Source organism: Pseudorasbora parva, chromosome 5 (assembly GCF_024679245.1).
Source record: "Pseudorasbora parva isolate DD20220531a chromosome 5, ASM2467924v1, whole genome shotgun sequence".
NCBI classification, from domain to species: domain Eukaryota; kingdom Metazoa; phylum Chordata; class Actinopteri; order Cypriniformes; family Gobionidae; genus Pseudorasbora; species Pseudorasbora parva.
In genome coordinates this window covers 327,237-341,700 of record NC_090176.1, presented here as the reverse complement: position 1 = coordinate 341,700, position 14,464 = coordinate 327,237, and the positions used below count along the sequence as shown (strand labels likewise).

The 14,464-nt window shown below is 42.9% G+C and overlaps 2 protein-coding genes across 4 annotated transcripts in view; one reads left to right on the top strand and one right to left on the bottom strand.

The window, feature by feature from the left end:
• hycc2 (hyccin PI4KA lipid kinase complex subunit 2) overlaps nucleotides 1-2,151 on the bottom strand; it is a 64,972-nt gene extending 62,821 nt beyond the window's left edge. For both annotated transcript variants that reach the window (XM_067442969.1, XM_067442971.1), the window contains exon 1: nucleotides 2,015-2,151. The gene's annotated coding sequence lies outside the window, so the exon portion shown is untranslated. The remainder of the gene's footprint in view (nucleotides 1-2,014) is intronic.
• A 13-nt stretch (nucleotides 2,152-2,164) lies between these two features.
• map4k4 (mitogen-activated protein kinase kinase kinase kinase 4) overlaps nucleotides 2,165-14,464 on the top strand; it is a 70,076-nt gene continuing 57,776 nt past the window's right edge. For both annotated transcript variants that reach the window (XM_067442964.1, XM_067442963.1), the window contains exons 1-2: nucleotides 2,165-2,305; nucleotides 2,585-2,650. In XM_067442964.1, coding sequence (XP_067299065.1) covers nucleotides 2,249-2,305; nucleotides 2,585-2,650 — 123 coding nt within the window. In that variant the 5' untranslated portion in view covers nucleotides 2,165-2,248. The remainder of the gene's footprint in view (nucleotides 2,306-2,584; nucleotides 2,651-14,464) is intronic.

Below are 14,464 nucleotides of genomic sequence, written 5' to 3'. Positions count from 1 at the left end.
TGCACTATTATGATGATAAATGCACTATTATGATGATAGATGCACTTTTATGATGGATATATGCACTTTTATGATGATAAATGCACTATTATGATGATAGATGCACTTTTATGATGGATAGATGCACTATTATGATGATAAATGCACTATTATGATGGATAGATGCACTATTATGATGATAAATGCACTATTATGATGATAGATGCACTTTTATGATGATAGATGCACTATTATGATGATAGATGCACTTTTATGATGATAGATGCACTTTTATGATGATAGATGCACTATTATGATGATAGATGCACTTTTATGATGATAGATGCACTATTATGATGATAGATGCACTTTTATGATGATAGATGCACTTTTATGATGATAGATAGATGCACTTTTATGATGGACAGATGCACTTTTATGATGATAGATGCACTTTTATGATGATATATGCACTTTTATGATGATAGATGCACTTTTATGATGATAGATGCACTTTTATGATGGATAGATGCACTTTTATGATGGATAGATGCACTTATGATGATAGATGCACTTTTATGATGATAGATGCACTTATGATGATAGATGCACTTTTATGATGATAGATGCACTATTATGATGATAGATGCACTATTATGATAATAGATGCACTATTATGATGGATAGATGCACTATTATGATAATAGATGCACTATTATGATAATAGATGCACTATTATGATGATAGATGCACTTATGATGATAGATGCACTATTATGATAATAGATGCACTATTATGATAATAGATGCACTATTATGATAATAGATGCACTATTATGATGATAGATGCACTTATGATGATAGATGCACTATTATGATGGATAGATGCACTATTATGATGATAGATGCACTTATGATAATAGATGCACTATTATGATGGATAGATGCACTATTATGATAATAGATGCACTATTATGATGATAGATGCACTTATGATAATAGATGCACTATTATGATGGATAGATGCACTATTATGATAATAGATGCACTATTATGATGATAGATGCACTTATGATAATAGATGCACTATTATGATGGATAGATGCACTATTATGATAATAGATGCACTATTATGATAATAGATGCACTATTATGATGATAGATGCACTTATGATGATAGATGCACTATTATGATGGATAGATGCACTATTATGATAATAGATGCACTATTATGATGGATAGATGCACTATTATGATGGATAGATGCACTTTTATGATGGATAGATGCACTTTTATGATGATAGATGCACTTTTATGATGATAGATGCACTATTATGATGGATAGATGCACTATTATGATAATAGATGCACTATTATGATGGATAGATGCACTATTATGATGGATAGATGCACTTTTATGATGGATAGATGCACTTTTATGATGGATAGATGCACTTTTATGATGATAGATGCACTTTTATGATGATAGATGCACTATTATGATGGATAGATGCACTATTATGATAATAGATGCACTATTATGATGGATAGATGCACTATTATGATGGATAGATGCACTTTTATGATGGATAGATGCACTTTTACGATGACAGATGCACTATTATGATGATAGATGCACTTTTATGATGATAGATGCACTTTTATGAGGATAGATGCACTTTTATGATGACAGATGCACTTTTATGATGATAGATGCACTTTTATGATGATAAATGCACATTTTAGGGTTATAAAGTGAATACATGTTCCCTTACATGGCTCATTAGTTGAGACAAAATATATCTGCATTTTCATATCATATTTATGTATTATGTATTATATATATTTATGTGACTTGCATATATATATATATATATATATATATATATATATATATATATATATATATATATATATATATATATACATACATATATATACATATATATATATATATATATATATATACATACATGTGTGTGTGAGTGACTTGCATAAATGTGTGTGTTGTTGGTTGAGTCGGAGTCTCCACCCACCCTGCGTGTCTCTGCCCACTCCGCCATGGACTGACCCAGACTCCGCTTCATCATCTCCGCCGCCATCATCCTCATCCTCCTCATCGGCACGGCGAACAATAGCGCGGAGCTGCAGGGCCTCGCTCGCTCAGGACTAGCCGAGACACAGCGATGATCAGCGGCGTCGAGCGGACTGCACTCGAGTAACGCGGACGGGACACACAGCCTCGGATTCAAGCAAGAACCGTGCGAAAGATGGCGAACGACTCGCCCGCGAAGAGCCTGGTGGACATAGACCTCGCGTCCCTGCGCGTGAGTGGCCCATCTCACACACACTCTCTCTCTCTCTCACACACACACACACATCCTCCATCGGGCTTCGCGTTCTGCGCGGATCGGGTGTTTCATGTGTATCGGTGCTTTAACGAGCATTGTTACAGTGTTGCCTTTGTTCGCGGCGCGCGCGCGTGTGTGTGTGTGAAGGAGCGCCTCATTCCGAGCCCAGCGGACCCACAGCACACACACTCACACATGTATTCTTCACACAGCTTCTCTTATTAACCCGTGTGTTGGGCTTTTGTGTGCTTTCAGGACCCTGCGGGCATTTTTGAGCTGGTGGAAGTGGTCGGCAATGGCACCTACGGACAAGTGTATAAGGTCGGTCTCGCCTGATTCCCACAGTATTCACATCGAGCTTACAGCAGTGCTCGATCAGTGTGTCATTCGAGTGTAATAATGCGTGTTATAGACGAGTTTACGGGAGAGAGAGATCGAGCCCTGCTGATGGGTGTGATCCGCCGCGCATGCGCAGACGCACTCACTGCGACAAACATGACATTGATTATAAACTCAGCCAGTTACACACACACACACACACACACACACACACACACAGATGTGAGTAACTCCAGCTCTGTTAGTGCACTGATGCTCTTACTCTAGTAAGGAGTGTTAAAGCTAAAGAGCTGAGATAGCAGGCAGTGCTGAGGCCGACTCACACACTCATCATGGGCATGGAGATGAAGTTAGCAATGATGCTAAAGGAGAGATGCTATGCTGTCAGTGTTCAGTGTTTGAGCTTTGGGCTCGTTTGTTGTCCTGCCGCCTCAGTATGCTTGTGTTTTACTCATTAAAACTGCAGTGCTCCGCTTTAAAGGGTTAGTTCAGTGTGTCCTTTACATGACTCGCCTTCACACAATACATCATGTTTTTAATGAAACCCAGGAGATTTTTGCCTCTGTTGAAAGTCCATGCAACCCAAATGTTGAAGTTGGTACTCGTAGGCCTGTTTCACAGACAGGGCTCAGATTAAGCCAGGATTAGGCTTTCGAGGACATTTAAGAAGCTTTTATAAAGTGTGTAGATGAAACGCATCTCCAGAACAATGGCTCTGAGTTACTGTAAGATTTCAGCTCAGACACGCGGGAGATGAGCTTCAGCCGGACCTGTGGACACACACACACACACACACACGCACACACACACACACACACACACACACACAGGATTCATTGAGTCTTCTGAGGAGACTATTAAACAGATGTCATTTAGATGGTTAATCACACACACACACACACACACACAGATCAGCACAGAGCTCTTCACATAATAAGCCAGCTCAAGTGTGTGTCAGCAGGAAGTGGAAGAGCTTAAGCAACACACCTGTGCTCATTTTGACAGCCATTTTTGATTTAGTCTTAAATCATGCAAAATTTTGTCTGTTAAAAAATTAGCCTGTAAACATCAGTTACAGCTTTAACTAGTTTTTAACTTGGCACATAACCATGGTATAAGCGGGATAATCCACGGCTAGCCAAGCATTAAAGGGGCGGTGAAATGCTGTTTCATGCATACTGAGCTTTTTACACCTTTAAAGACTTGGATTCCCATCCTAAACATAGACAAAGTTTAAAAAACGAATGTTGGACGTTTGATGGAGTATTTCTGTGTTAAAAATACTCCTTCCGGTTTCTCACAAGTTTCGGCGAGTTTTTTTCGAGTATGGGTCTATTTGACGTTAAATAGAGCGGAAGGTCCTTGTATGGGCTGTACAGGCTCTTCTCCCGGTAGGGTGCGCGCGCGCGTAACTAGAGGGAGAGAGAGGAAATGCACGCTGTAAACAGTCTCTCAGGTGCAGATCCAGTCGTCCGTGAACAGTTATGTGGCGCGCCGTGCTCCACTTTATTCCTATGGGTGACGTCGAGCGACTTCAGCACTTCAGCACAGCATTCCGGGAAGGCAGCGCTGCATTTGAACCGATTTGAATGCAGAAATGACGGGAAGCTTCAAGGCATCGCTTCAGTCGCGTCGCAAAGTGGATTTCCACGGTCACTGCTGTCACAGGACTTCACCAAATCATACCAAAGAAGTGTGTTTTTGACAGAGCGGTCCTGCTTTGGAAGCAGCCGGTGAGTAAATCAACTTCAAATGTCTCTGCTATTGGCTACCGTCGCATGAGTAAACATCAGTAAACGATACGATCGCGTGCTTCGTCATTCAAATGCGCTAACGGTTACTCCATTGTTGTTCTGTATAACGTTACACTAGTCTGACTCTGACGTGCAAAACCGTTTTGCTTGCTACCTCTAAGGTCTAGTCACATACAATAGTCCATAAACCGAATCATGTCCTCATAAACTGCACACAAAGGCCCCTAAATACAGTCCATACCACAGAGATGGACATCCTGATGTTGCCGTTTCTCCTGTTCAATTTATTTCAGCCTCAGATTTGATTGTGGATCATTATCTGTATTAGCTGAGATAGATGGGTTTCTCCACGCTTGAGGACGTCACCGCTTTGCGCGCTCATCATTCTTTAGCTCCGCCCACACGATACGCCTCCAGGCGCTCGGTTTTTTCCGGAAAGACTCGGTACAGCCCATATTTCTTTTATAAATATGATAAAACTAAAGACTTTTCGGAGATATGAAGGATGCAATACTACTCTATAGGTACTCAAGATTGACATGAGATTGACTGAAACTGAGTGTTTCACCCCCCCTTTAAAGGATTTTAATGCACAACCTAGAGGCTTCGCGCCGGGCGGTTCTTCGCCTCTACGTCGTGCATTACAATCCTTTAATGCATGGCTAGCTGTGCATTATAGCACACCAAGTCCTTGTAACCCGTGTGTGTGTGTGTGTGTGTGTGTGTGTGTGTGTGTGTGTGTGTGCATGCGGATCCATACCATAAAGCTTGGAACATACTCTGCAAGAACAAAGAAATTTGTTCGTTTTCTCGAGGTGGCAAGAACAAGAACAAAGTTCGCTATGGCCAGTACATTCATACTTCACGAGAAAAGCAGGTGCCGATCATCTGCGTTTCTCCGCATTAACCACGCCCACTTTAAACCAATCACACAATAGTTCTCGGACATCCGCAAGAAAAAAGTTCTGCTCAGGTGATGTGTCGAGAACAAGCTGAGAGAACTCCTGAAATCAGACGTCATTTTGTTCTCGCAGCCCTGAAAGCGAGAACCTGTTCTCTGTTCTTGTGGAGTATGCTGAAGCCTTAAGTTCTCGAAAACAGCTCTCGCTCCCAGGCCTGCGAGAACACAATGATGTCATTTTGTTATCAGCCCTAGTTTGGGACTTTGTTCTTGTTCTTGTCACCTCGAGAAAACGAACACATATCTTTGCTATTGCAGAGTATGCTCCAAGCTTAAGACATACACTCACCAAAAGGATTATTAGGAACACCTGTTCAATTTCTCATTAATGCTCTAATCGGCCAATCCCATGGCACTTCTTCAGTGCATTTAGGGGTGTGGTCCTGGTCAAGACAATCTCCTGAACTCCAAACTGAATGTCAGAATGGGAAAGAAAGGTGATTTAAGCCGTTTTGAGCGTGGCATGGTCGTTGGTGCCGGACGGGCCGGTCTGAGTATTTCACAATCTGCTCAGTTACTGGGATTTACACACACAACCATTTCTAGGGTTTACAAAGAATGGTGTGAAAAGGGAAGAGCATCCAGTATGAGGTAGGGCTGAACGATATTCTGTTTTAAAGGTGTTATGAACTTAGCCTGGTCTTACCAGACTCTCGTACATTTAATTTGTACAGAGAGTCCGGCCACTCTCCATTGACAAGCATTTATTTCCAAGGCGGGTACTCTGTTGAAGTTTAAAACTATTGGATCTGCCATAACCAATCGCTAACATTTGGCCATGACGTATTTCATGCGCTCTTCTCAAACAGAAATCAGTCAAAATAAATGTGCACTTGTGTAGGCCACCTCAGTGTTAAAACCTAAAGCTTGGAGCATACTCTGCAAGAACAAAGATATGTGTTCGTTTTCTCGAGGTGGCAAGAACAAGAACAAAGTTCGTTCTGGCAGTACATTCATACTTCACGAGAAAAGCAGGTGCCGATCATCTGCGTTTCTCCGCATTAACCACGCCAGCTTTAAACCAATCACACAATAGTTCTCGGACATCCGCAAGAAAAAAGTTCTGCTCAGGTGATGTGTCGAGAACAAGCTGAGAGAACTCCTGAAATCAGACGTCATTTTGTTCTCGCAGCCCTGGAAGCGAGAACCTGTTCTCTGTTCTGGTGGAGTATGCTGAAGCCTTAAAACTCGTGCATTCGGATTGTGATTTATTCACGCCACGGTGGACGGGAGAGTTGTGTGATCGGGAACGCGGCGCTCACGTCTGTAGCATGATTGAATGCTTGCTGTAAATAAAATGTCATATGTTTGGTATGGTAATAAATGCTGCTTTAAATAACGGACCAATACGTGCTTTTATTTTAATTTCTTTGAGTGGTGATTAAATATATTGCTCTTGTAAATACTTGCCAGCATTTTAAAGAAATACAAGTCTAGAAATGCATCCAAATAACAGCAAAGCGCAACCGTACGGTGGTCTACAGTGGTCAAAAAGGATATAAACAGTGAATTTTGAAGTGATATGTTCTTTTTAACTCAGAGATGTGGATTCGGACAGCTATTACATCAGCACAGGTGTTTGCCAAAAGCAGTAACGTTAGGTAACTCGGCTGGGGATTTTTACATCTGTGGTGAGAGACGGACGGCAATCAAATCACTGACTAGCCCCTGCAAATGATGGCAATACCTTCTGACCCCACGAGAAACAGTTACCGCCCGAATAGGGCTTCAGCAACTCCTTCAGCACTTACGGAGCCAGCTGGAAATCAAACTTTTCCCGAATTCCCCCAGTTGAGGAGGAGGGCCACAACATCATGGCCACCAACAAACCCCAGCAAAGACTGTTATTGCTCCGGCTTTAACTTCTGGATATTTGGCAGCGGTGCCACACGGAGTGAATGGTTTAGTTCGCATCTTTCTCCACCGCCATTACTGAACTACAACTCAAACTAGCGCTCGACATCAACGCCATCGTTCTCAGCCACTCCCTCTGTTCGCTGATTGGACCGGTGAACATTTGTTCAGAGAAAACCTAAGAATACACCGCAGTCCCAGACTGAATACTGAAGGAAAATGAAAACTGAGCGGAAGTATGTAGGAGGGCAGAGCCAGGCTAGCATGAACTGGCTTTTTAAAAAAAATTGTAGACTGTTGTCTGAGGTCAACTAATGACGTTTGTGTAATTTTAACATCCAAAAACATCATAACTAATCAGTAATAGGCTATTTTCTACACTGGTTTTGAGGCTCTCTCCTGAACGCTGGGGTTTGATGGGCGTGTCACTGGAGACTTGGCTAGGATTGGAGAAGATTTGCATATTTAATGAGCTTAAGCTCCCTTGTCAGTTCACATGAGGGAGGGATTGTTTTGAAAGCGGCACCGGAATGATTCTCGGTCAGGGCTTAGTCTCAAAACGTCTTTATCAAACGCACACAATGATTTATCTCTCATTCACCTGCGACTGATTGGAATATTATTTCTGTATTACATGGCCTGCAGGATCGGTCGATATGAGCGCGAACACACACACACACACACACGTGGGCGCCCAGGTTAAGAAAGTATTTCGGATGAGTCGGTGGGCGGGGCTACTGATTCAGGTGGCACACAGTAAACACGAGTGTGTTGTATGGCTTGCTGCTGGGTTGACATGCATGTTCCGCGTGCCTGCACAGTGATTGGTTCGCTGTGCCGCTGCTCACAGCCTACATTCACTGCTAAAAATGCTCGACGAAGAGGATTCGCCACAAAAAATTATTTCGTACCAAAAAGAAAGTCGCAATCATCTATTTGGGACTATTTCGGCTACAATAAGGAGGATGTTGACCAAGAAGAGGTACTTTGCACTGTGGAAAGTACACAAACTAAGCTTCCCTCGTCTCGCCAGACTTGCCCGCAAATACCTGTGTGTTCCTGCGACAGGCTCGCCGTCAGAGGGACTTTCAGTTCTAGTGGCAACATCGTCACTTGCCAACGAACCTGTCTCAAGCCGGCAAAGGTTGAAAGACTTGTGTTCTCAGCTGAAAACCTTGAGTAATCAAAGCATACCGCATACATAAGCCTCCATGATCCTGATCATGCTAAAGAATACTCAGTTTAGAAGTTTTATATAATTTTATATAATAATGACCAACACTGTTTTACTTTGGGACTTTTGCTAAGAAAAGTTGACTTAAAAACAAAAGATTGTGAGCCAAAAAGCTTATATGTTGTTTTATAAAAAATATGTCTTATGTTATGTTATATGAACCATCAGGGGGGTTGGTGTTGTAAAGCTGCTGTTTAAATGTGTTCAGCTTTTCTGTTTACAGGAATATGTTCTCTAATCTGTTTAGAATATTTAATACAAAATATATTAAAGTTTTATTTCATTTAGTTTATTTCATTTATTTATGGTGACCAATGCTAACACTGTTTTACTTTGGCACTTTGGCTAAGAAAAGTTGACGTAAAAGATTGTGAACCAAAATGCTTATAAGTTGTTTTATAAAAATATATTTATTTTAAGTTATATTGTTGTAAACTAATAAGGGGGGGTTGGTGTAAAGTTGCTGTTTTATTTAAAAATGTGTTCTGCTTTTGTGTTTACAGAAATGTTCTAATTTTGCAAGAAAATATTAAAGGGTTAGTTCAGCCAAAAATGAAATGTCTGTCATTAACTCCTCTCCCTAATGTCGCTCCACACCCGTAAGACCTCCGCTCATCTTCACACACAGTTTAAGATATTTTATATTTAGTCCGAGAGCGTATGCAAGTATATGCACACTATACTGTCCATGTCCAGAAAGGGAATAAAAACATCATCAAATAACAAAAACTACGACTTTATTCAGCATTGCTTGAAATCGCCAATGTCATGTGATTTCAGCAGTTTGACAGTTTGACACGTGATCCAAACTGCTGAAATCACATGACATTGGCGATCCGAAGCATTGATCGATTCATTGATTCATGGTCGATTGAATCTTTTTTTGAGGAACACGGAAGAGAAGCCAATGCTGAATAAAGTCGTAGTTTTTGTTATTTTTGGACCCAAATGTATTTTGGATGCTTCAAGAGACTCTAATTAACCCACTGATGTCTCATATGGACTACTGTGATGATGTTTTTATTCCCTTTCTGGACATGGACAGTATAGTGTGCATACACTTGCATACGCTCCGGACTAAATATAAAATATCTTAAACTGTGTGTGAAGATGAACGGAGGTCTTACGGGTGTGGAGCGACATTAGTCATTCATGACATCAGTTTCATTTTTGGGTAACCCTTTAATCTAATGTAGCTTGCAAATTATTAATATCATGAAATGGTAATTATTGACTTTAGCCTGGATTGATGGCTCTCAATATTGCAATATATATCATTGGGGGAAAAATATCGCAATATATATTTTTTTCCAATATCGTGGAGTCCTAGTATGCAGCAGTCCTGTGGGAGAAAATGCCTTGTTGATGCTCAAGGTCAGAGGAGAATGGGCCGACTGTTTCAAGCTGATAGAAGAGCAACTTTGACTGAAATAACCACTCGTTACAACCGAGGTATGCAGCAAAGCATTTGTGAAGCCACAACACACACAACCTTGAGGCGGATGGGCTACAACAGCAGAAGACCCCACCGGGTACCACTCATCTCCACTACAAATAGGAAAAAGAGGCGACAATTTGCACAAGCTCACCAAAATTGGCCAGTTGAAGACTGGAGAAATGTTGCCTGGTCTGATGAGTCTCGATTTCTGTTGAGACATTCAGATGGTAGAGTCAGAATTTGGCGTAAACAGAAGAACATGGATCCATCATGCCTTGTTCCCACTGTGCAGGCTGGTGGTGGTGGTGTAATGGTGTGGGGGATGTTTTCTTGGCACACTTTAGGCCCCTTAGTGCCAATTGGGCATCGTTTAAATGCCACGGCCTACCTGAGCATTGTTTCTGACCCTGTCCATCCCTTTATGACCACCATGTACAGCATGTGATAATCCCACTGGAAAAGGAGGCTGAAATCTCCTTCCTCTCTACGTAACCGCAGGAATGGATTTACACAATATTTCAATATCTCCTCTTTCTTTTTGTCCTTTTTAAAATCATCCTCACTATTTGAAGACATCATTTAGTATTGTTTTGCGTTTTATCCCTGTAATGCATTCATTAATACGCACTGGACTTCGTGTGCAAAGGCCTTTAGACTTTGTCTTCGGATGAAAATGCTTATTAGTCTGTCACATTTTAATAATTTTGTCTTTCATAGTTTTAGTTGACAAAAAGTCATTACTTTTTGTCAAACAACCGTTACTAACATTAATTTGTAGCTTTTTCATATATAGTTTTTAGACAAAAATGGTCATTCTCTATTTTGACCAATTAAATTAAGCGTATGCAAAAATGTAAATCAGGCTGTATTGACATTGCACTCGTAGCACTTATGTAATGCTACATATCCCTTTACCACTTAAGGGTGAGTAAATGATGATAGTTTTTACATTTTGGGGTGAACTATACCTTTAAGACCTCATTATAGCCTACCAGGATCTCATATATAGCCAACTACTACACATGCTTTATCTTAAACTGTTACCTTTTATTTAAGACACAAATGACTAAGTTTACGAGGACACTCCCAAAGATTTCGGGGATTTTGACAGCGTGTGTATTTGAATATTGAAGCACAAAGGCCCGGTATAGAGCTGAAGTTTAGTCAGGCGCTGTACAAGGTGTGGGTATCAGGCTTAACTTAACATTTACCGTAATTCTCCCTCGCTGCTTAATGTGTCTAAATGGGCTAAAACAATGATTAAAGAGCGTTTAAATGATAAGCTTACATGATGCTTTCCTATAGCTCAAACAGTAGAGCACGGCACTAGCAACGCAAAGGTCATGGGTTCGATTCCCAGGGAGAGCAAGAATTGACAAAATGTGTACCTTCAATGCAATGTAAGTCGCTTCGGATAAAAGCGTCTGCCAAATACATAAATGTAAACGTATGATGACGGCACACCACTATTGAAATGGTTGAGCCCATGGCTTAAGCTAATGTAAAGGCTAGAGTTTGTCCAAACATAAAGCAATATACATCCATGAAATTTATAATCAAACTAATCTAAACTCGGTGGGGACGATGGCGCTGTGTTTTATATGCTTCATCAGCTTCTACTCCATCAAGAGCTTCAGTAAATGACCTGTTAGCGGGGGATTTCACTGACTAAAGCCGTGTTTCCAAAGCAGGAACTTTCCTCAGGAACGAGGGACTCTGAGGTGTGTTTCCACCGCAGCAATCGGGGTCTAAATGAAGTTCTGGGTAAAAATGCCCCCTATAAACGCCGGTGTTAGCGAGGTACACTGAAAAAATTATTCAGGCCCTTCATAAATAAGACACATTTAAATTATGTTTACTTTACTTAATTAAATTGTGTTGAAATTAGATATGTTTGTGTTCAATCAGCCTAATATATCTAAAACTGAAGTTTACTTAATTAATTTGCGTTAAAACTACGTGAAATATTTGTGCTGACATAAATAACTGGGCAGTGGATCTGTAGTTCCCAGCATGCTTTGCAAGGGACTGCGCTAGGAGAGATAATGTGTTTAAAGTGATTAAAGTGTTATTTTATGTGTTTTTCAGTAAAGGGAAAGATGTAATTAGTTTATGTCAGTGTTTAATGTTCAGTTATGTTGGATATTGAGGAGTTTCTGTAATTTTGTGGTTATTATGCAGAAGAGTGTGTGTGTGTTTAGGCTGTGGACACTTATATACAAATTCATTGGATGGAATTCCTGCTCTCAATTTAAATATTTTTAGCTTGTCCAATGAGTTCTTTTTGCATTTTTTTTAATATACTTGTTGTTATTTAAAAGTTTTAAAGGCAAATTAAATTGATAACAGTGTTCACCTTACATAATAAACTTTTATACATTTAACAGAACATTATTAAGTAAATGGCACATATAAATATTATGTAACAGTGACAAATACAAATGGTTTGTATTTACTCAAAGAAATTGTGCCAGCTTTACTTAAAAAAATGTGTTCATATACATAAATTGTTATTTGTAGAAATTGCTCAATGTAGTTGTGTGCAACCACTTACCACATCATTTTTACCTAAATTTAACAAGTCATTTTTTGAGTGTAAATATTTTCAAAGTTCAAATTTCAGCCTAAAAGTCTGTTGCGGTGCTTCAGTAAGAGTTGTTTACTATTCTAATCAACGAAAAATCAATACTATATTTTTTAACCATTTTTTTTTAATAGTTGACATTTATATCTATCTAAGATCGTTCTTGGTGTGACCATTTTTAGATAAGTCTACACTAGAGGCTCACTAGTCCGAGTTTTGGCAAGCTAGACTCCCCGTAGCTGTGACGCCGGCACCGCTGCCTGACTCTGAGCGTGCGCTCCATCAGATACTGGGTCAGGAGTTAGGGCATCAATAGGCGATGGGCCGTTCGGGGCGTTAGGCGATGTGGGCCGTTTGCAGCGTTAGGCGATGGGGGCCCATTGGGGGAGTTAGGCGATTCAAGGCGTTAGGCAATGGGACCGTTCGGGGCATCATTAGGCGATCGGCCGATTGGGGCGTTAGGTGATGGGGGCCGCTCGGGGCTTTAGGCGATGTGGGCCGTTTGCAGCGTTAGGCGATGGGGGCCCATTGGGGGAGTTAGGCGATTCAAGGCGTTAGGCAATGGGGGCCGTTCGGGGCATCATTAGGCGATCGGCCGATTGGGGCGTTAGGTGATGGGGGCCGCTCGGGGCTTTAGGCGATGGGGGCCGTTCGGGGCGTTAGGCGATGGGGGCCCATCGGGGGTGTTAGGCGATTCAAGGCGTTAGGTGATGGGGGCCGTTCGGGGCTTTAGGTGATGGGGGCCGTTCGAGGCATCATTAGGCGATCGGCCGATTGGGGCGTTAGGTGATGGGGGCCGCTCGGGGCTTTAGGCGATGTGGGCGGTTTGCAGCGTTAGGCGATAGGGGCCCATTGGGGGAGTTAGGCGATTCAAGGCGTTAGGCAATGGGACCGTTCGGGGCATCATTAGGCGATCGGCCGATTGGGGCGTTAGGTGATGGGGGCCGCTCGGGGCTTTAGGCGATGGGGGCCGTTTGCAGCGTTAGGCGATGGGGGCCCATTGGGGGAGTTAGGCGATTCAAGGCATTAGGCAATGGGGGCCGTTCGGGGCATCATTAGGCGATCGGCCGATTGGGGCGTTAGGTGATGGGGGCCGTTCGGGGCGTTAGGCGATGGGGGCCCATCGGGGGCGTTAGGCGATGGGGGCCCATCGGGGGCGTTAGGCGATTCAAAGCGTTAGGTGATGGGGGCCGTTCCGGGCATCATTAGGCGATCGGCCGATTGGGGCGTTAGGTGATGGGGCCATTCGGGGCTTTAGGCGATGGGGGCCGTTCGGGGAGTTAGGTGATGGGGGCCGCTCGGGGTGTTAGGTGATGGGCCTTTCGTGGCGTAAGGCGGTGGGGGCCCATCGGGGGAGTTAGGCGATTCAAGGTGTTAGGCGATGGGGGCCGTTCGGGGCATCATTAGGCGATCGGCCGATCGGGGCGTTAGGCGATGGGGACTGTTCGGGGCATCATTAGGCGATCAGGGTGTTAGGCGATTGGGGGCCGTTTGCAGGGTTAGGCGTTGGGTTCTCATCGGGGCGTTAGGTGTTGGGTTCTCATCGGGGCGTTAGGCGATGGGGGCTCATCGGGGCGTTGGGTTCTGATCGGGGCGTTAGGCGATGGGGGATCATCGGGGCGTTGGGTTCTGATCGCGGCGTTAGGCGTTGGGTTCTCATCGGGGCGTTAGGTGTTGGGTTCTCATCGGGGCGTTAGGCGATGGGGGCTCATCGGGGCGTTGGGTTCTGATCGCGGCGTTAGGCGTTGGGTTCTCATCGGGGCATTAGGCGATGGGGGCTCATCGGGGCGTTGGGTTCTGATTGCGGCGTTAGGCGTTGGGTTCTCATCGGGGCGTTAGGTGTTGGGTTCTCATCGGGGCTTAGGCGATGGGGGCTCATCGGGGCGTTAGGCGTTGGGTTCTCATCGGGGCGTTAGGCGTTGGGTTCTCATCGGGGCGTTAGGCGATGGGGGCTCATCTGGGCGTTAGGTG